General features: G+C 35.5%; 2 protein-coding genes and 1 non-coding gene across 9 annotated transcripts in view; 1 reads left to right on the forward strand and 2 right to left on the reverse strand.

Annotated features, from left to right (window-relative positions):
- Positions 1–1,695: 1,695 nt before the first annotated feature.
- Positions 1,696–1,778, reverse strand: trnal-uaa (transfer RNA leucine (anticodon UAA)). Its single transcript has one exon. It is a non-coding gene; the product is annotated as a tRNA-Leu (tRNA).
- A 1,139-nt stretch (positions 1,779–2,917) lies between these two features.
- Positions 2,918–16,485, forward strand: ghrhra (growth hormone releasing hormone receptor a). The gene is made up of 13 exons (XM_026262166.1): positions 2,918–3,230; positions 3,871–3,979; positions 7,444–7,551; positions 9,745–9,845; positions 10,296–10,393; positions 10,940–11,072; positions 11,906–12,059; positions 12,294–12,354; positions 12,970–13,039; positions 13,197–13,288; positions 14,066–14,195; positions 14,285–14,326; positions 15,459–16,485. Exons 1-13 carry the CDS (start codon positions 3,162–3,164, stop codon positions 15,606–15,608), a joined length of 1,317 nt encoding a protein of 438 aa, XP_026117951.1. The 5' UTR covers positions 2,918–3,161; the 3' UTR covers positions 15,609–16,485.
- A 1,917-nt stretch (positions 16,486–18,402) lies between these two features.
- The window catches only part of adcyap1r1a (adenylate cyclase activating polypeptide 1a (pituitary) receptor type I), a 31,623-nt gene continuing 28,934 nt past the window's right edge, over positions 18,403–21,091 (reverse strand). For 4 of the 7 annotated variants that reach the window (XM_026262152.1, XM_026262147.1, XM_026262149.1 and 1 more), the window contains one exon: positions 18,449–21,001. In XM_026262152.1, coding sequence (XP_026117937.1) covers positions 20,777–21,001 — 225 coding nt within the window. In that variant the 3' untranslated portion in view covers positions 18,449–20,776. Of the gene's footprint in view, positions 21,002–21,091 lie in introns of all 7 variants that reach the window. The other 3 variants (XM_026262153.1, XM_026262148.1, XM_026262154.1) reach the window with 2 other exon arrangements.

The raw sequence follows: 21,091 nt of genomic DNA on the forward strand, positions 1-21,091 counted from the left end.
TAGATCTTTTTTGATCTCTCAGATTAGAGCACAATAAACTTCTTCCAGGAGTGGACTTTGAAACCACAGTGAAATTTTGTCTATTGAATTTTAAACACAAAACATTAACCACTGAAAACAAAATAGAAACGGAAGGAAAACATGACAAAAATGATCAAATCTTCCTCTTATTACTTCCTAATGATCTGATGATAGCTGCTCACATCTCAGCTTGTCTAGCAGACAATTGATGAAGGACCATCACCTTCAACTCAACCTTGCCAAGACAGAACTGCAGAACTGCATCATCACAATTTAACAATCCAGTTTATCACATCAACCATTACTCCTCCAAAAACAGCCAGAAGCCTTGGAGGTATGATTGATGATCAGCTGACTTTCTCAGACCACATTGCTAAAACTGTCCAGTCCTGCAGATTTGCTTTATTCGACATCAAGAAGATCAGGCCCTTTCTTTTGGAACATGCTGCACAACTCCTTGTTCAAGCTCTTGTTCTGTCCAGGCTGGACTATTGTAAACCTTTACAATTAATACAGAATGTAGCAGCAATATTAATTTGTAACGAGACTAAAAGAATGCACATCAAACCTCTGTTTATCAGTTTGCACTGGCTACCAACAGCTGCCTGCAAAGCATTCATGTTTGTTTAAAAAACCAGCACTGGCTCTTCACCCCTTTACCTGAACTCATTACTTCAAACTTGTGTGCCCCAGAAGCTTGCGTTCAGCATGTGAACGGTGCAATATTGTGCCATCCCTAAGAAGCACAAAATCAGTTTTACAGCCTTTTAAATGAACTGTTCCCTCGTGCTGGAATTACCTGTCTTAGCCATCTTCAAGGATCCGCTAAAAACACAGCTATTGATCTTTTTTTGACCCTCTAACTCTAGCACTCTCTATTCAAATTATTTTCTTTACATAAATAATAATAATAATAATAATAATAAAAACATCTTGCCCCTCTTAGACTTGCACTCTATTTATTTACCAACTGCGCGTTTTCTTAAGAAAAAGAAAACAACAAAACTAGCTTCTTTAATCTTCTTTGGTTTTCTTTTTTTTATTATTATACAATTAACAAAAGCAAAAAAGTCCTCTAATACTAGCTTGGTCAGTTATTTCTCTATTCTGTCTGTTTTCTTTTTATTTATTATATAATTAAAAAAAAAAAACCTTGCTATGTGTACTCCATTAAGCTAACTGAGACTTGTTATAGCACTTACATAGCATTGCTCTTTTGGTTGCTTCTATTGTCCTCATTTGTAAGTGGCTTTGGATAAAAGAGTCTGCTAAATGACTAAATGTAAATGTAGAACAGTGTCGCTGTTTGGAGTGAAGTCTTGTGCTCCTTTAAGCACATCTTCACCTTGTAAAACATACTGTTCACATTCTGGATCAAAAGTCTGAGGCTAAATCTCACATGAACTCTGTTTTAAAAGGCCTGCATCTTGTCCTAGGAGTGGGGATCAAACCCACAAGGACATTTGTCCATTATATCTTAAGTCCAGTGCCTTAATCACTCAGTCATCCTGATTTGAAAATGCTTGAATGGTGGGAAAACCAGAGTGTCATGACACAAGGGTTCTTTCTAGTGGTCCTTTGATAACATCTTCACTTTGTTGATTACATTCTGTATCAACTCAAATCTGAAGCTAAACCTCACACTAACCCATGTCTTAAAATAGCCAAAGTTTCTACCAGGAGTGGGGTTCGAACCCACGAGGACATTTGTCCATTGGATCTTAAGTCCAACGCCTTAACCACTCGGCCATCCTGGTCTATAACAGAAGGTTACATGGTCCATATCCTGGCTCCATAGGGATGCTAACATAGCCATCTTTCAACTGGAAAAACAATTAACCATAAAGTTTCATGAACTGTGCCACAAACTAGCTTATTGATGTGAGCATATCAGAGTGGAGTGAGAAAGGGGTTCTATTGCTCCTTTAACACCATCTTCACCTTCTGGAACCTGTTGGTTACATTCTGGATCAATTAACTCCTGTTTTTATGGCCTAGAGCTTCTACCAGGAGTGGAGTTTAAAGCCATGAGGACATTTGTCCAGTGGATCTTAAGTCCAGCGCCTTAACCACTTAAGAGTGTTAGAGAGCAAGTTTCCAAAGTGTTAAATTCAGCATCTTGAGGTATTCTATCACCAAAGGGTAAAAACTAATCAAGATAATGACAACTTATAAAGTTTTCTATGTACGATAAAAGTAACCACTTCATCTAAAATGTCAGAAATTGAGAGAATTTGTTTTGACGTAGTAAAGAGGACAAAGCCCACCATAGTGAATGAAAACTATTTAAAATGAAATGTTAAAATCTGTATAATATCATACATTAAACACAAAAAATATTATATATGACAAATGTGGGTTAAAAGTTTTTATTTTATTTTTTATTTTTATATATGTTAATTTATTCATTCATTCTTTGTTAGTATGTTCATTCATTCATTCATTCATTTAAAGGATGCAGTTTTCTATTAGCTGCTTCTCTTTAATAACTGTTCTTTAACCTGTACCAAGCATTCCTACTGGGGATGGCTGGAAACATTACACAACATATCATTATATCATTGCTATCATTATACAAATTCAGGTAACATTTCTACTTTTTATGAACCTTTTCTTTCATTTGAACCCAGTTGTGTAATCTTACTGTCTGCTCCACCACCAGAGATCTTCAACAAGGAATGAAAACTGTGCCAACCAATCCTCATCTTCCCTACAAAATCCCTAGAAATGGCTCAGTGTTTATACCAATGCTATGTTCAATTATTCACATTTACCAGGCGACATTTCATCTTCCTTGAAACATCTGCCTCTTTTTAACAACCCTAAAAAGAGGCTTTATGTTAAATAATGTGCATCAAGGTTTTGTCTATAAAATCAAAAGTAACTTACCTCTACAGAAATCCACACATCTCTGAAACGAGCATTCAGCATTTCTCCAGATGCATTTCACAAGCAGCTGCTCATATGTTCAGCTGTGAAATTGGGTTACATGTTAAAGTCAATCCGACTGCGCGCGCTTCACGACCCTGCGCTGATGACGCGTATCATCGAAGAGAGAGCAATATAGCGAATGTGACTTCAGTCTGTCGAGTGTGAATTCAAGAAGAAGGAAAGATCACTCTGATTGAGGAGTTACAGGGATGTTCTGTGTTCTTGGCTTTAATATGACTGTTCTACACCTGTGTTTATTCGCGACTGTTTGGAGAGCCGTAAGTAGGCTTTTAATGTTAAACATTTTCTACGTATTTAAATTGTACAAGTGACCATTATGTAAAAGTAATTATAATAGATTTCTGTCAGAACGAACAGATCTTGTACCGTTGTTTTTAATGTCTAGCTCAGTTTTCTGCAAAATGTGGGGTTCTGAGTTGCGCGCATCTGCAAGAACACAGTTTAGACACTTGGGGTAAAAGATTCGTGTAGAACGTTTCTTTTAAAAATTCTAAAGGAATTATATTGATTTTTTTATCATGAAGTTAAACGTAGAATTTTAGAACGTGGAATTTATTTTCCACTAGAGACACATTTAATAAAAAAGAAAACTGTAACAACTGTTTGATTTCTATTTCAACCCAAAACACTTAATTTGAACTGACTGATTTCATATAATAATAGAACATTCCTTTAGGTTTTCTTTTTTCTGCCTAAAAATGTAGACAAGTGTGGCTTTATTTTAAATCATATTGGGCAATAAAGATGAGACTTGACTTGTTTGAAATCACTCAACAATTGTAGATTACTTTAAAAATATGATGAGCCAGTGTCACCCACTAATGCACACAACTTTTAATCTAGACTGTAGATTATGCTGATTAATGTGCATATGGATTCATATTTTTCCCTCATCAGGTGCAAGCCATCCATCCGGAGTGTGATATTATCTCCCAGTTTATACAAGACCAAGAGATCTGCATCCAGACTAGGGAGAGAGAGATCAAGAATCAGTCCCAACAAACAGGTTGTGACAGCATTATCACACACACACACAAACACACACACATGTCTGGTCAGCTATCCTTGTGGGGACTCTCCATAGGCGTAATGGTTTTTATACTGTACAGACCGTATTTTCTATCGCCCTACACCAACCCTACCCCTAAACCTAACCCTCACAGGAAACTTTCTGCATTTTTAGATTTTCAAGAAACTTCATTCTGTGTAATTTATCAGCTTGTTTACCCGTGGGGACCTCAATTTAGGTCCCCACCATGACACGAGTCCCCATGAGTCTGTGTGTATTCAGGTTTAAGTCCCCACCAGAATAGAAAAACAAGTACGCACACACACACACACACACACACACACAAATATACTGTATGGTTCTCGTGGCTGGACAGCTGGGGAGTTCATTTGGATGTGTTCATGCTCAGCTTGGCCTTAACTAAAGATGATTATGTGTGTTTGCCATGCGGAAATCTTAACCATGTTACTTTAATTAAATATAGTCAAGGACAGGAAGGAAATGGTCTTTTGAGCAGACCAGCATTTACCCACATTAAAGCTGTGGTTCTCAAATGGTTTTGTTAGAAACAGATTTATAAGTGGATTCTTCTCCATTTTCCTAGCCATGAGGTTAATTCAATTTTATTATTATTATTATTTTTTTTTTTTACTGTTTTACAGAAATACTTCACCCCAAAATGAAAATTTGCTTAAAATGTACTAACCCTCAGGCTATCCAAGATGTAGATGAGTTTGTTTCTTCATGGGAAAATTTATTTTAGAAAAAAATTAGCATTACATAACCTCCTCACCAATGGATCCTCTGCAGTGAATGGGTGCCGTCAGAATGAGAGTCCAAACAGAGTCCATCAATTAATGTCCTGTGATGTGGAAAGCTGCATATCTGTAAGAAATAAATCCATCATTATGGCATTTTAACTTTAAACCGTCTCTTATGGACAAAATATGAGTCCATAATCCATTATAACAATTCCTCCAGTGTAAACGTCTTTACCCCATTGTCTTCTCACGTCAAACCTCACCCACATATTTGTTTAGAGCATTTTGGAACCGTCTTCATTGTAAACAGTAGCCAGAAGAGGGTGAGAAAATTGAGAGCAAATTTACACTGTTCCTCTTAGAGAGAGCAATTCTTTCATGTCATGTTACTAGATTATTACTATGTATTTTCCTTTATAATGTATAACTGTTGAATAACTGCCAGTCTGGGAATAGCTAAGCACTGTGGGAAATATCACCGCAAACGCTCTCTAGGGCAATCAAGCATACTTTCTGACTTGCAGAGTTATTATTAATCTGAAATGACTTTTGATTGGGGTTCTGATTGCATTCCTCTCTGAGACTCGCTTAAGTTCCATGAATAGAATTGTGCTGAATGAGATTTGTACAGCCAGACGGTTCAACGGGACAGATGATAATAATGTTACGTGGCAGCTTGAACCTCTGGAGGTCTGTGTTCCTACAACTTGACAATGTGTGAGTGGGAAAGAGGTTGTGTGAAATGGTGTGCTTGCCGTTTCCTGCAGTATGTGTTCAGATATGCTTTATTTGAGCTTTCCTATTAAGTCTTTTCCTATTTAAGCTCAAATTTAGCAGTATTGTTATGCAAGTTAAGGATTCCATGCTGGTTTATAGGATATATTCTCTGTTTGAATTCATGCTACAGGAGAACAGGAAAGCTTCACTGCAGGATGTATAATAAAAAAAAATAAAAACAGTGATTTGAAGAATTACAACGTAATCAAATTTATTACATAATTTGCCAATTAGTTAATCAAATGAATCACGTACGTACATCTTGTACATCAACATTAGCAGGAAAATCATCAAATAAATGTTAAGGGGCTAGTCACACACAACAATTTCTTGTATTCGGTCTGTAGCATTTACTGCAGATAACTGATCCATGTACACAGACTGTCTGTCTGACCGACTGTGACCTGCAGACTTTGAAAGGACATGTTTTCATCTCAGCAGTGACATACAGGAACAAAGCTGTCTAGGTCTGAAAGGTAATATGCAGTTCTTTCCTAAAACATACAGCTTACAAACAGGGTTTTTCAGCCAGATGAGTCACAAAAGAACATTTATAAGATTATAGCCACTAGGGATTCATTTAATGTATTTTAACGAATATTACAGTGACCAAAATTTTGTATAAAAAAAAACAAAAAAAATCAATATGAAGTATAACAAAAAATATGTTTAATAAATAAAAATAATACAATTATATTATATTATAATAATAAATCATTGTGTTTACAATTTTAAAGCAAGCAAGCAAACAAACAAATAAATATATTAGGCTTTAAGGTTTGGCTGTTTAGCATGAGCCCAGTTGCACCTGCTGGTAGAATATGTAATCACACTGTGGATTTAAAGAAGTGAAAGTGACATTCAGCCAAGTATGGTGACCCATACTCAGAATTTGTGCTCTGCATTTAACCCATCCGAAATGCACACACACAGAGCAGTGAACACACACACACACACACTGTGAGCACACACCCGGAGCAGTGGGCAGCCATTTATGCTGCGGCGCCCGGGGAGCAGTTGGGGGTTCGATGCCTTGCTCAAGGGCACCTAAGTCGTGGTATTGAAGGTGGAGAGAGAGCTGTTCATGCACTCCCCCCACCCACAATTCCTGCCGATTGGGAGTCCGACGCTCTATAGGCCACGACTTCCCCCTGAAAGAGCATCCTTACTGACTTTTTAAAAATTAACTTTTTTTGGAGGGTCTTAAAATGTGAAATAGACATACATGAGGATTTACAATGAACCTCAGATAAAAATGGCCTTAATTTCAGAAAATATATTCTAAATTCTATCCATCACCATTCAAATCATCACCATTTTTTTTACATCTGCTGAAAACGTGCATCATATTCATGAGTAAATTTGCAATTCAGTCATGCCCTGAATTTCTTTTTTACCTTATATTTTTTTTCCCTCGAAGTATTGTCATACTCCCAAACTGAGTATACAAAATTAATGATGCTATAAATAACTGTAGACATCTAGGTCATTCTGCAGCAGAGGTCTTGAGTGTCTTAAAGACGCTGTTAGTATAACCTTTCCTTGCTCGTCTTTATTGTTCCAGATTCACATAATTTTAATAGACTGGAATTTGTATTACATTAATGCATGTACATATTGACTTATATTGCTTCGTGACATTTCAAAAGTAGTTTCATGACTAGCTCTTGAATATTTAGTGACATCATAAGGGCACCGATATTTGTCAAAAAGTTGCATTTTGTGCTGGAGCCTATACGTGCTGGGATTAATGTGTTACATGGACGAGCAGAGGAATGCTAACGATTTTCTGCACAGCATGACAAAAGACACTTGGATAAACTATAAATGACCCCCTATCCAGTAGATAATATCCACATAAACTAGTGCAGAGCATATATTGTTGACAGTTTCATGACGGCTCATCTGTGGTTCCTGTCTCAGGATGTTGGACAGATTGGGACGGGATCCGCTGCTGGCAAACAGCCAAGACTGGACAACTCATAAATGTGTCCTGTTCAGATGTCTTCCAGCACATCTCCAACACTCAAGGTCAGACCTATCTATCTATCTGTCTGTCTGTCTGTCCGTCCGTCCGTCTTTCTGTCTGTCTGTCTGTCTGTCTGTCTATCATCCCTATATCCATCAATTACACAACATCCACCTTGATCATTGATCAACCATATATCCATCCACACATTCATCACTAAAACCACCATTACTTGCATCAATCCATATATCCATCATCCATCCATCCATCCATCCATGCATCTATCCATCATGCACTTATACATCCTTATATTCATCCATCCATATATCCTGCACCCTCTCTCTCTCCCCCTCTCTCTCTCTCTATCTAAGTTTTTTTACAGCCTCATTATCATTGCTGTCATTCTTTAATACATGGCTGCTGTGACGGAGCTTCAGGCTCATGTCTGGTGAAAGGTTTTCTCAAACAGCAGCAGATAAGTTGTTTCTGGAGGGCTGGTGCGCAGTAACCGTGGCTGAACGCTGTCACACTTCTAGTTTACAGTTAGGGGTTGTAATATTGTGTGGGTCAGTAGTCTTTACAGTCACAAAGCTGTGATTGTGACGCTCTGCTGAATGTTTGAATATGCAGACAGAAAGAGACTTTGGGATTCAGCTTGCACTGAGATGACCTGTATATTTGTATGCACTCAAGAATGGATTTTAGCAGTAGGCAAAATTTTGTTAATTAAATTTGCTAATGCATCACAATTTTGAGCTTTTTTCCCAGCTTAATTTCATGGCATGCAACCAATTTAAATTCATGAAGTGCAAATTTATTTAATCCATTTCCGTTGGGAATACATGAATAATTGTCAGTGACCATAACTGCATATATGGAAATACAAAGCACATAGATTTAGTGCTTTAATAAATTAAAAGTTAACTTTTTCTTTTTGCATGTCAGAAAAAAGCAAATGTTTGTAAAAAAATAAATAAAAAAAGCAGAAAATTAAACGGTATAGATTCAGTAGCGGTGTTGCAAAGGCACTGAGAAGCCGTGAAGGAAATAAGACCAATCTTCGGATTTGAAAATCAATTTAGAAATCAAGTTAAGATTGTAGTTAATGTTAAAATATCTACGCAGTACCTTAGATTGACTTTCAACTTGTTTCTTTGCTGCTTCTCATTCCTTTAATGGCACACTCTGTTACATTAAAAACATCTTTGTGTTTTGCGTTTTTAGAAATATGATTGTCTCCCCGGAAACAAAAAGGGAAACTGTTTTTATAATCCATACAGTTTCATCAAAATTGTCTTACAAAAAGAAATTGAAACATCTGTGACTGCCTCTAAAAACTAAACACCAGACAGCAACATTAAATGTTGGATTAATCTAAACTCACTGGTTTAAAATGTTAAATCCTCAATTTAAATCCTTTGAAAGTGCTTACAGGTCACAATGCTCAGATGTCAGCAGACGCTTACTGCTCCAGTAGAGTATATGCATTGATGTCACTTTCCCGCCAGAACATGCCTCCAAATGGCATATTTAATTTTGATGCAAAGTTATGAGGGATGCACACATATATAATATATAACAATTGTCCAAATCAAAATGAACACATTGTGAAAAGCTTGATTGATTTATGAATTGATATTTAATTCACTATGAAAATCTATATAAAATCTATAATGTTTATAAGATCATTCCAAAATGCATACATATGTATCTTGTATATATATATACACCCATATGACCCATATGAGAGTGACCCATATGACCCATGTAAGCTTTATTTATTGCAATTAAGTCAGAGTTGTAGCTGTTGGTCAGACTCTCTCACACTGCTGCTGAGGTTAAAGCAGGTGACTTCTGCACTTATGAAGGCTGAAGTAGGACACCTGTTCTGTTCTGCCACAGGAAATGCATCCAGAAGCAGGTTTTGTCCCAGCTCTAGTGCTCATGTTCTCCCTTAAGCATTCTCCAGGCTACTGTGGGTATTTTTGGACATGTTATGAAGTGGGAATTGTGCTTACTTCTCTCTGAAATTAGGACTGATCAGCAGGAGTCTGCAACAACTGACAAACTTGAGACATATTTGGCACTCAAGCGTATGAGAGATTTTAATGACTGCTCATTATGTGATCAGGACAAAAGCCCTTTTACTGATTTTTAAATGCAGTAGGGTTTGGTGAAATTTGTGAAAACTCTTCAGGGACAAATGTTGAAGTTTTGTCATCTTAAAACCATATGCTTCGCTGTTTATTCGGCAGGTTTTATATACAGAAACTGCTCGTCTAACGGCTGGAGTGACCCATATCCGTCGTACGAGGAAGCATGTACATTCGAAGATGACTCAGAATCTGGGACTGTGGTAAATAATTTCCCATAATACATACATATTTGACAGTAATGCCCATATTTCAATAAATCTTACTTGTGCAGAAAGGCTCAGTTTGATGAATGGCTTCCAGTGTATGTAGTGTAGCGTGTACTTGAGCCTCCCGTGATGTCCACTAGTGGTCACTGTTTTGTTTCTGCGTCATGCTTTGGTTTTAAACTGTTCTGCTTTCTGATTAAATCAAGAAACGCTGTTCAGGATTAAAAATCTAAGCAGGTCACTGACCTGAAGAATCAAATAATATATTTGTAAGTATTTTTTGGCTTTTAAGAACTGGAAGAGTTTTACTAAAGTCAGTTTTAATCCAAAGATATTAGATATTGACATATAAAGAAATATAAATGTATTGAAACGGTTAAGCTTGAAATACTGTTTGTTAGGGATGTTAACTACTTTTCACTCAGACTTTTTTTTTCTTTTCAGTCAACTTACTTGTCAACCTTGAAACAGCTGTACACTGCTGGATATGCAACATCACTGATATCACTCATCACCGCCGTTATCATATTCACATGCTTCAGGTAAAGCTCTGTCACACTTATACATTAAACTGGCCTAAACCTGATGTCAAATGTTAATGTCAAATGTTTGCGTTATTAAATGTCAAAATGTATTTGAACATAGTTTTTCTGATCCTCTGCAGATTGTAAGGTAAATTATATATATTTTTTAATACTTCTTTTTGTTATTTTGTCATTTTGACATTTGGTCTCTTTTGATATTTTATTAAGGGCATTAAAGCTGATACATATTTATAATTTGAAAAATCTGAATTTTTATTTTGTGGGGGAGAAATTCCCTGTTTGATGGGAAGATTAACATTTTTAATTCAGCATCATCACACTAATATTCTTTTTCTTTTTTTTTCTTTTTTGCAAATAAGCTGAATTTTCTTTTCCAAAATGCACAGCTGTGTGATAATGATTTTAACATGCAATTATGATACACAAAATGCACATCAAAGAGAATCAGAAAGGGTGAATGAAAATATCTGCATATTCAGTAGGCAATCTACAGCATAAAAATATGGTATGTTTATAAAAACCCATGATGCTCTGTTATTACAGGAAGTTCCACTGCACCAGAAACTACATACACATCAACCTTTTTGTTTCCTTCATCTTGCGGGCGACCGCAGTCTTCATCAAAGATGCCGTTCTGTTCTCAGATGAAACTCAGAATCATTGTTTAATGTCCACGGTGAGTGAGAGCGTCTGTATACAGAATTCACAGAATTTGTAAGTTGCTTTGGATAAAAGCATCTGCTAAATAATTGCATATGTAAGTGTCTTTACAGTGTGAAGGACGAAACTAATTAATATCCAGAAAAGAATCCTACCAAAAGGGTTAGTTCACCCAAAAATTAAAATTCTGTCATAAATTACTCACCCTCATGTCGTTCCAAACCTGTAAGACCTTCGTTCATCTTCAGAACACAAATGAAGATATTTTTGATGAAATCTGAGAGCTTTCTGACCCTCCATAAACAGCAGTACAACTGCAATGTTCCCAGCTCCATAAAAGCTTATCAAGGACATCTGTGGTTAAACGTTAATTTTACGAAGCTGCAAGAAATACTTTTTGTGCTCAAAGAAAACAAAAATAACATAATTTATTAAACAATTATACTCCCCAAATTATGGAGAGTATCACGACACTTGTGCATGCTTTCCCCAGAAAGTAATCAACATATCCGGTGTAGTTTACGTTCAGCATTCGCTCGTTTTCTCCTGAACGTAAACCACACTGAATATGTTCTGGGAAAAGCATGCACATGCATCGTGGTACTCTCCGAAAATGGCGGAATTATTTTAAAAGAGTCATTTAAAAAATAGAAAAATAATAATAATAATAATAATAATAATAATAATTACTAAAACATTAACCAAAAATGATTGAAAACACAAAATATAGAAATCCAAAGAAATTCTAAATGTATATAAAAAACACAAAAATAACACTTGCTCTGGTGCAGGTTATGGTTGTGCTCTTATTCTGTATCTGTACCTGTGTGTGTGTTTTGTTTTTCACAGGTGGCGTGCAAAACTGCTGTAACGTTCTTCCAGTTCTGCATCCTCACTAATTACTTCTGGCTGCTGGTGGAAGGCTTGTACCTGCAGACGATCCTCACTCTCACCTTCGTCTCGCAGAGGAAGTACTTCTGGTGGTACATTCTAATAGGATGGGGTTGGTACATCCTGAATAACAGATTTCAAGAGAAAGGCTGTGTGTCGACAGATTAAAAGCTGAACATTGGCAGTCTGCCAAGATTTGAGTACAAGAGAAACTCAGCATACAGATATCAGCATTTGTGTCACATTATTAAAATCTCTTCTAAAAAATGTATTACATATCTAAGGGTTGTTTTTTTGTGCATTTAGAGAAACTGAGTATGCATTGTCTTTTTTTTTTTTTTTTTAGGTGTCCCATCAGTCGTGCTGATCGTGTGGGTGTTGACCAGACAATTCTATGATAACAGAGGGTATGTCACATCTTCAACATTAAAATGATCTTGAAACTGAACAAAACTGACCCTATTTCCTTTCTTAATGCATATTCTTTCTGTATGTATTGTAATTGCATCACATGACATTTTTTTTAAGTCCGGCTTGACACATCAGCATTATTTATATCATCTACATATTATTATAGTTTTCTTAATGAATATTTGATATAATTAATATTTTTGCCTAGTTTTTGTCATGACTCAGGTCTGTGCGTTTTTAATGTCTTTATAGTTTTGAGAAATGTTTATGTTTTAGTTATTTTAGTACATCAAGTCGAACTAAATGAAAATGAGAAATGTAGATTTTTTTTCATTAGTTGTTTTAATTTTTTTTTTTATAATTACATTTTTCAATTAAGTTTTAGTAATTATTTGTTGTGTTTTTGTCATTTTTGTTATTTATTTTTTATATAATTCTTTTTTATTTTTTATTTCAGTTGAATGAACATAAAAGTAGCTAAATTAAAATACATTTAAGCTATATTTTAGTTAAAGTTTATTTTATTTCAAGTTCTAAATTTCTTTATGATTCAAGTTGTCTTGCAAATGCAATTTAATGTTATTACAATCAATAATGTCTCATATTTGCAGATGTTGGGATGACACAGATAATATGAACATCTGGTGGATCATTAAAGGACCGATCACAGTATCCCTGATTGTGAGTTATGATGTTATTGCATGTCATATTTTGAGATGATAAAGTTTAATAACATTTATCAACAGAAGTTCATCAGAAAGCTTACATGAGACTTCCCCTGCTCTTCTGTTAGTAAACACTCTCTATCTGTCTGTCTGTCTGTCTGTCTATCTGTCAGGCTAATATCATCATCTTCCTAAATGTGATTCGGATCTTGGTTCAGAAATTAAAAAGTCCTGGAGTTGGAGGCAATGACACAGGTCACTTCATGTGAGTCTAATATTAATGTGAAAGAAGTGCTGAAAATTAACCTTTACCAGCCCTGTTAATGCTGCAAAAAACTGTCACTGCAGAAAGTGCTGAAGTTATGGCAGTCGAAGATAAAACCCATATTTTATAAAAGAATTGTAGTGCAAATGTAATCGTTATTTGATATATAGTGAAAGCTTATTCTTAACCCTACGTATAACACAGATCAGTTTTGACGAACAGTTTATGTAAGTTATGATAGTTCCAGTTGAAACCTGGTTAGTGTAGAATCAGACAAATTGCATGTGTTAATGTTAGTGAAATGCATATATCTTCATTTCTCTGCAATGTCTGTTCATTAGGATACAGCTATACGCACTGCCAGGTCGCACTTCATGCATGCATAATATTTATTTTGACAGTTCACGCTAAGGTGCATTTCTATTTTAGGTTCTGTTGTGTCTTAATACCTGTATCTCCTAATAATGTGAGGTATATGCGAAGACGAAGAGAAATTGCATTAAGCCCATTATCCAGAGGCTTATTCGTTTCTGAAAGCACAGATCTGTCTTGCAAATTTGATTCTGTGCCATTTAACTTTATATTGCCTCCGGGCTTGACCTTGATATTTGAGGGATTTTTGCATTAAAATGAAATAATCTTTTTTTATGCATGTTACAAATTACATACTCATCTGAAATACATGAAATAAATCACTATACAGATCTAGCTGTGCTTTGAATTGTTTGTGTGAAGGCATGAATTCTGGTTCATGATCAGTTTTTGATAATCACACAGGAGACTGGCCAAATCCACCCTGTTTCTGATTCCTCTGTTTGGGATGCACTACACTCTGTTTGCCTTCCTGCCAGAAAACACGGGGGAAATAGTCCGCTTTTACATTGAACTCGGTCTGGGCTCTTTCCAGGTACAAATGATTTCATTTCTTTATGTAGAAATGATCTGTTTACAGTTTACAGATTCTGTAATGAGGAAATGTCTTTTTTTCTTCTCCAGGGCTTTGTGGTGGCACTCCTATACTGTTTTCTCAATGGAGATGTAAGTATTCTCACAATGGAAACTTTCAACATGATATTGACAGTTACAACTACATCTGAACAGTTTTTCCTAAAGAAAATTACAAAACTACAAACGCCATGATACTGGATGGATGCAAGGGCAAGTGTTTAACTATTTGTGGTTGCATACTATGGGTCAAATAAAGCACTTTTTAGAAATAACTAACTAGGCATCATCAAAACGAAAAAATGCATTGTTGTTAGCTAGATGATGTTATAAATTATATGCTTAGCAACAGAAAGCCAATCACGTAGCCTACCTCATATTCACCATAGATTAGTATAATACATACATAGAGTTTTAAATAGTTAGCTACAGAAACGCAATAAACAGTATTTGTAGCATTTGAGCAGAAAAATGTCAGGTGATGGAAAAAAAAAATGAATAATGAACAATGCTAGAGATGTTAGCTAAACAGTTCACGTGCTGCGTTCGTCCAATCTTTGGCACTGACACCACAAATACACAAACAAGAACGTTATCCCGGGGTTTAGGAATGTGTGGAATCAAATGTCACTTTATAAATATCCAGGATTAGTTTTTTTTAAAGGGTTACTCCAGCCCATAACTCACCCTAATGTCGTTCCAAACCCGTGAGACCTCATCTTCAAAACACAAATTAAGATATTTTTGATGCATCCTGAGAGCTCTCTGACCTTCACATAGACAGCAATGTAAGTAACACGAACATCCAGAAATGTATCAAGGACATTGGATAAGGCAGGGTTTTTACCAAGAAAATTATGTTTAGTATTAATTATTTCAAGTGTGTAAAGCCCTTGTGCGTTCTAAAATCAGCTCAAAAATATGTTTGATGTCTTCTGACTAGATGAATATAGTCTGAAGCTAAAAAAGCACAGTCGGTGTCAATCATAGCCTACACTCCACTATTTCTTGTGAAACTGGTTATCTCTGACTCCTTTAATTGGGGAAATCTGGGGAAAAGGTTGTGTAATCAGGCATAAGAATGAGTAAAACTTTCACTGTAGCTCTTTTAAAAAGTTGCATCTTTTGACTTTTCTACTTTAGGGATACTGTGCGTGTTTTTCTGAGAGTATTGTAGTCAGTATAACCATTTGTTATGAATGTATTGTCACTCTTTCTCTTTCAGGTACAGGCGGAGTTGAAGCGCAGGTTATGGACGTGGCAGACCCAGACTCATCTGAGCCCCAGTAAAAAGCGTCAGGTCACCGTTACTCAGATCATGATGCATGACTCCAGTCATTCACAGACTGCTGTCAGCAACGGCACGTCTGTGTAAACACACCTGGATAATGCAGAAGACTTGCAGGAGATTTCAGGAACTTCACGTCCGGCTCTGGAGTGTGGAAGACGATCAGAAAGAGGAAAAGGGCCATTCTACGACATTATCAAGGTCATGTCACAATTACCTCAGAGTTATGGATGTGGCAGATGTCATTTGAGTTCAGTTAGGATGTGCAGATTTGCAGGTTGCAGAACTACAAGCAGATTGTGACACAGCCAGCATAAGCGAGTGGAGGTTTGATTAAAGTACAGATTTGATTAGGGCCCATGCAGTAGTAAATGCTTCAGTAACATTCTGGCTGTATATTAGATTTGTGGTATGCAAAAGATATGAAATATTAAAACCTTTTTTTACATCCTCATTCCATCCAAGTGCTGAGTTATTTGCCGTAAACTGCAAAGTAACATGATTGATGTTCATCAGTTTGGAGACTTTTAATTTAAAAGTGATTCATTTGTTATTGCTGATGGTGCTGAGGATGCATCATAAATATACAGGATACAGCTTTGAATTTTCTTATGCCTTTGCTTTTTATAGCTGCTTTTAACTCTTTCATTTTTGAACAACTTTGAACATTGATAGAAACTGATTAATATTGCTTCTCAGCAGCATGTCGATGTATTTAAGTGGTACTATGGGATATGAGCTCATTCATTAGATTGAGTTTCATGGAACAGTATGTACACTGTATGGGGTCACTTAGGGATAGTAAGATTTTTTCATGTTTTTAAAGGAAGCTTCATATTCTAACCAAGGTTGCATTTATTAAATATAAAGTGCAGTGTAAACCATAAATATTATTAAAGTTTAAAATAAGCATTTTTATGTGGATATATTTTAAAATGTAATAAATTCCTGTGATGCAAAGCTTAATTTTCAGCATTATTACTTCAGTTTTCATTCAGATCATTCATATATGCTGATTTGCTGCTCAAGAAACATTAATTATTATCAGTTGAAAATGTTTCAGGAATCGATGAATAGAAAGTGCAAAACAAAAGCATTTGTTTGAAATAGAAATATTTGTAACATTACAAATGTCTCATTTGATCAGTTTAAGGCATCCTTGCTGAACAAAGGTATTAATTTCTTTCAAAAAATAATTAAATAAATAATGCAAATCTTACTGAATTAAAACTTTTGAATAATAGAGTATGTCTGCAATATGAATACAAATAACTGGAGCAATCAGACTGTAAAATTTATGTCAAATAAAATGCAGGATAGCACTGACTTTTCAACTGTTGTACAAGTTATGTTGTAATGTTACACTAAGAACAATGTTTACAGTTTTAAAAACTGAATTGTACTGTATATCTGTTGTAATAATTAAATTATATTAACTTTGCACCTCTTTTAGAGATGCCGACAGTTCATTTTTATGTCTCTCTTGACACAGTTGTTTGTTATTAAATATTTATTAGATCAAATTACATCTACTTTTAATATGTAATATTAAACCTCTGTCACTCAAAGACGACACACACACATAAAAAGAACTACATAAAACAGAAACTTGTTTTGTTTGTCAAGAATGGAATTCAGACACGTACAAAAATGTTCACAGGTCAAAGATGGACATCATTTCTATACATCAAAGCAGAAGAAACAGCAGGCAGCTTTACAGAGCAGCTGAATGTACGATACAAGTGTTGTCTGAGTGTTACATTCAGATCGAAATGAGTTAGTCCACAAGATGAAGACATCTCAAAGACACAATGAAACATGTCAGACCTACACGAGAGACACATCAAATCTCCCACTTATCTCCTCATTCCTCAAATATACTGTACAGTGCTCAAATAGCCTACACAATCAAATAAAAAGCATTACCTACTGGCAGGCAGATGTGTTACAAGCACAAGAAAACACGTCTGTAACAGCTTTGAGACATGGTCGTTACCTTCTGAGCTCACACTCAGAATGACGGCTGGTGTCAAGAACATAGAAAGCAGCAAAAACTGTCTCCTTTTTGTCTTTTTTTTCATGCAGATATATCTAGAAAGAGCCACAGAGGGAGCTCGGCCCCTCATATACCCAAACACATATGAAGCTGTAAGGTCACATGATCCAAGCAACATCTGGAGCTCTCTGTTAGGATTTCACAATTTATTTCTACAGACAAGTTCACTATCACTGAGAGCTTGTTCAAGATCATAAATATTTACAGGTTGAAAAATAAAGACGATAAGAAAAAAAGAGAAAAAGTTCTTTTTTTATCATCAATGGTGAGAATTTTAGTGTTAAATTCCCCCCCCCCCCCACCGAGCAGATTTGCAAAAATAATGACTCTCCTAGTTTGCCATTGGCCAAAAAAACTAAACAAACAAACAAAAACAAAAAAAACACTCCAACCTCACGCAATTGTTTGAGCTAATGTTGCAGTTCACAATGCTCAAAGCAATAAAAAAAAAGCTTTTAGCATAAAAGAGCCACAGTGTTTATAAGTATATTTTTTTTTTAGAAAAATCCAGCTACAAATTATTTTATAGTAGTGCTGTCCAAAGATTAATCACAATAAATTGCATCCAAAATAAGTTTTCATTTGTATAATGTGTGTGTTCTATGTATAATTGTTATGTATATATATATATATATATATATATATATATATATATATATATATATATATATATATATATATATATATAATAAATTCACACATAGAGTATATATTTTGAAAATGTCTTTATGTTTATATTTCTATTCACATAATTTACATTAAAATAAATATATGTAATATATAAACATATTTTTCTGAAATATATACATGCATGAATGTGTGTTTTATATATATATATATATACACACAAAAGAAATATACACAGCACACACACATATATTACGCAAACAAAAACTTTTATTTCGGATGCGATTTATTTTTTGACAGCACTATTTTAAACTCATCTCTGCATATTAAACACAGAACCAGTATTTTACATCAGAAATATTTTTTTAAAGAAAAGCACACTCTTTCTCAACTAATTGCGTGAGGGGGCGGGGCTATGTTTAATCTGGCCAATGAAAGATGAGGAGCATTCGAAACCTTATGTCATTATTTTTGCATGTTCATTTGCTGATGACGATAGTAGCACACATATTACACACTTCAACTTCAAAACAACAACCAAAGGAAAAACGTTTACATCTTCCCCACATTTTTTTAAAAGATCTGTGCGATCTACACAACCATCACTTTACTGTACATTTCAATAATCACCTCGACTCTGCCATGTGATTCACCAACAACTATGAGCTGCAACAAAAGCATGTTGCATTTCAAAATAAAGAGAGAGTGCTGGTACATCCATCATTTACTGGCACATGTGCATCTTTAACATATAGAGAATTTACACTCATGGCAAAGAATAATACTGTACTGGATATAAACAACACTTTTAGCAGAGACTCTTGCCACTTTGCACACTGATGTAAAATGTGAGTGATGAGAACTAATTATGATTGTCAGTCAGTGGTGATGCAGTCAATTTGGTTGGATTCATAGATTGACATCAGATATTGTACTTGTAAAGGGTTGGGGGGTTGCCTGTCTCTCAAGTATTAAAAGCATTCTCTCAAAAATGAATCAAACCCTATCATCATTTACTCATCTTCATGCCATTTCAAAACTAGCATACTTTACTTGTTAACATGCAACATATATTGATCACCAGCTGTCAAGCTCTTAATGTGAAGAACAACAACATAAAAGTCATTCATATGATATTTTATGGTACTAAAATTATGCTTTTAGTCATTTTGGGGCTTACCATTCTTTACTTTATCATTCTAAGAGTACAAACATAAAAATAAAAAAAATTGTATAAGGTTTAGAATGACATGAAGCGAGTACATTATGACAGAATCAGCATTTTTGGTTGAAATATCTTTTAACACTTTCACATCTCACTCAAATGTCTCATTTCTCTCACAGTTCAAATGTCAGCCCTAAAAGCATTTATAATGCACCTGATAGAAACGTAATGACATTGATCTACGCATCTCAAAGCTCTAGAAATGTTTATACTGTATGCACTCTAATACGGCGTAAAAATTAATATATTCCTACTATGAAGAAATGAAAGATTTTAAAAGCAAACCTGAACACTGAATCTGTTAATCTTACACTATGACTAATAATTAAATCAACACTGCATGACACTAGTTGTTTAGAGTAGATTCATCAAAGCTATTTTTGTGACCATCAGGCACTTCAGAGCAGGGAATCGTTTGCAGAACAATTTTTTGACAATCCTTGATTTGCTGATATTGGCTCTGTGAAGTTACAAACCATTCACATAACAATAAAATAACACTGGCCCAAAGCTAAATCACAAAACCATAACAACATTTACATATAATCTAAATTCATGAGTCATTCATAAGTCTTTAAATTGTTGACATACTCTGTACTTACGGCTGATTGTAAAAAAATATGTTTTACAATCTCTCGGTGGAGAACATTTAATTAATAAATACACAGCATCTGAACGAGCAACACCAAGTCTGTACATTTCTTTTATAGTGTACTTCTGATAAACACCGTAGCTTGCAGATAAACCAATACTGAAATATTCATGTTTTGGCACTTTATATTATTATATTTGATCATAACACTGAAATGTAACCCGTCTTCTCTCTCTCTCTCTGATATCTGATTTACAGTTAAACTAGAAAGCAATGTGCTGTTGGATGGATTGATGTTTCTCTGACTACATTCGAACCACAAATGGTTCACATTCTCCATGGCTCAAAACGCGATATGAAAATTCCCCCTAATTTCCGCCGCAATCGTATTTTGGCATTGCGGTGTGAATAATACAGCCCCTGTTCTGCATTATGATTGATTAAAAATAACATTCTTTTATGCTTGTATTGTTATGTACTTATTAGATTAATTAGAAAGCCTTCAAAAAGTTGCGTCATGGTCAAAGAACTTCCTAACCTGAATTACAACTTTTAAGCTTTAAATAGTTTTGGCACTTTAAATATTTCCCTGGACGAATTGTTGGGTGACACTTTCCGGATCTTGTTTGGAATCTTTAAATACTATCCAGCGATTTAATGAATTATTACTAGTTCTTAACTAATTGTGATTGGTCGGCCCTACTGCAGGTGAAGAGGGTGAGTTGGAGGGCGGGGCTTATGGACGGCCTGGCCAATCAGGCGCTCAGGTGGGCAGGTTGAGGTTGACCGTCTCGGCCAGAGGGCTGGACATGCGTATCTGTGAGCTGCTCTTGCTGAGGATGGACAGCTGCGTCCCCCCGTTCACCCCACTGCTCGCTAGCGAAGGGTGACGCTGCTGCTTCAGGTCCACAGCAAAGTACCTGTTCACCGTCCAACTCCTCCATTTCCTCTTTATCTCCGACTGCACCTTTAGGGAGAAACTTGAAAAGGTCATTTTTTAATGTACTCAGCTGTAAAGGTGCACGCGTTCTCCACAAGTCCACGCTCTCTAAAATGCTTTGTACCATGTC

This window comes from Carassius auratus, unplaced genomic scaffold (assembly GCF_003368295.1).
Source record: "Carassius auratus strain Wakin unplaced genomic scaffold, ASM336829v1 scaf_tig00216043, whole genome shotgun sequence".
Classification (NCBI taxonomy): Eukaryota; Metazoa; Chordata; class Actinopteri; order Cypriniformes; family Cyprinidae; genus Carassius; species Carassius auratus.

What these genes read in the sequence shown, in the direction of transcription:
- ghrhra (XM_026262166.1), top strand. Translation starts at nt 3,162, where the DNA reads ATGTTCTGTGTTCTTGGCTTTAATATGACTGTTCTACACCTGTGTTTA. An exon ending in AATGACACAGGTCACTTCAT is followed by an intron (nt 13,289 to 14,065) that starts GTGAGTCTAATA and finishes ATAATCACACAG; the next exon opens with GAGACTGGCCAAATCCACCC. An exon ending in ACTGTTTTCTCAATGGAGAT is followed by an intron (nt 14,327 to 15,458) that starts GTAAGTATTCTC and finishes TTTCTCTTTCAG; the next exon opens with GTACAGGCGGAGTTGAAGCG.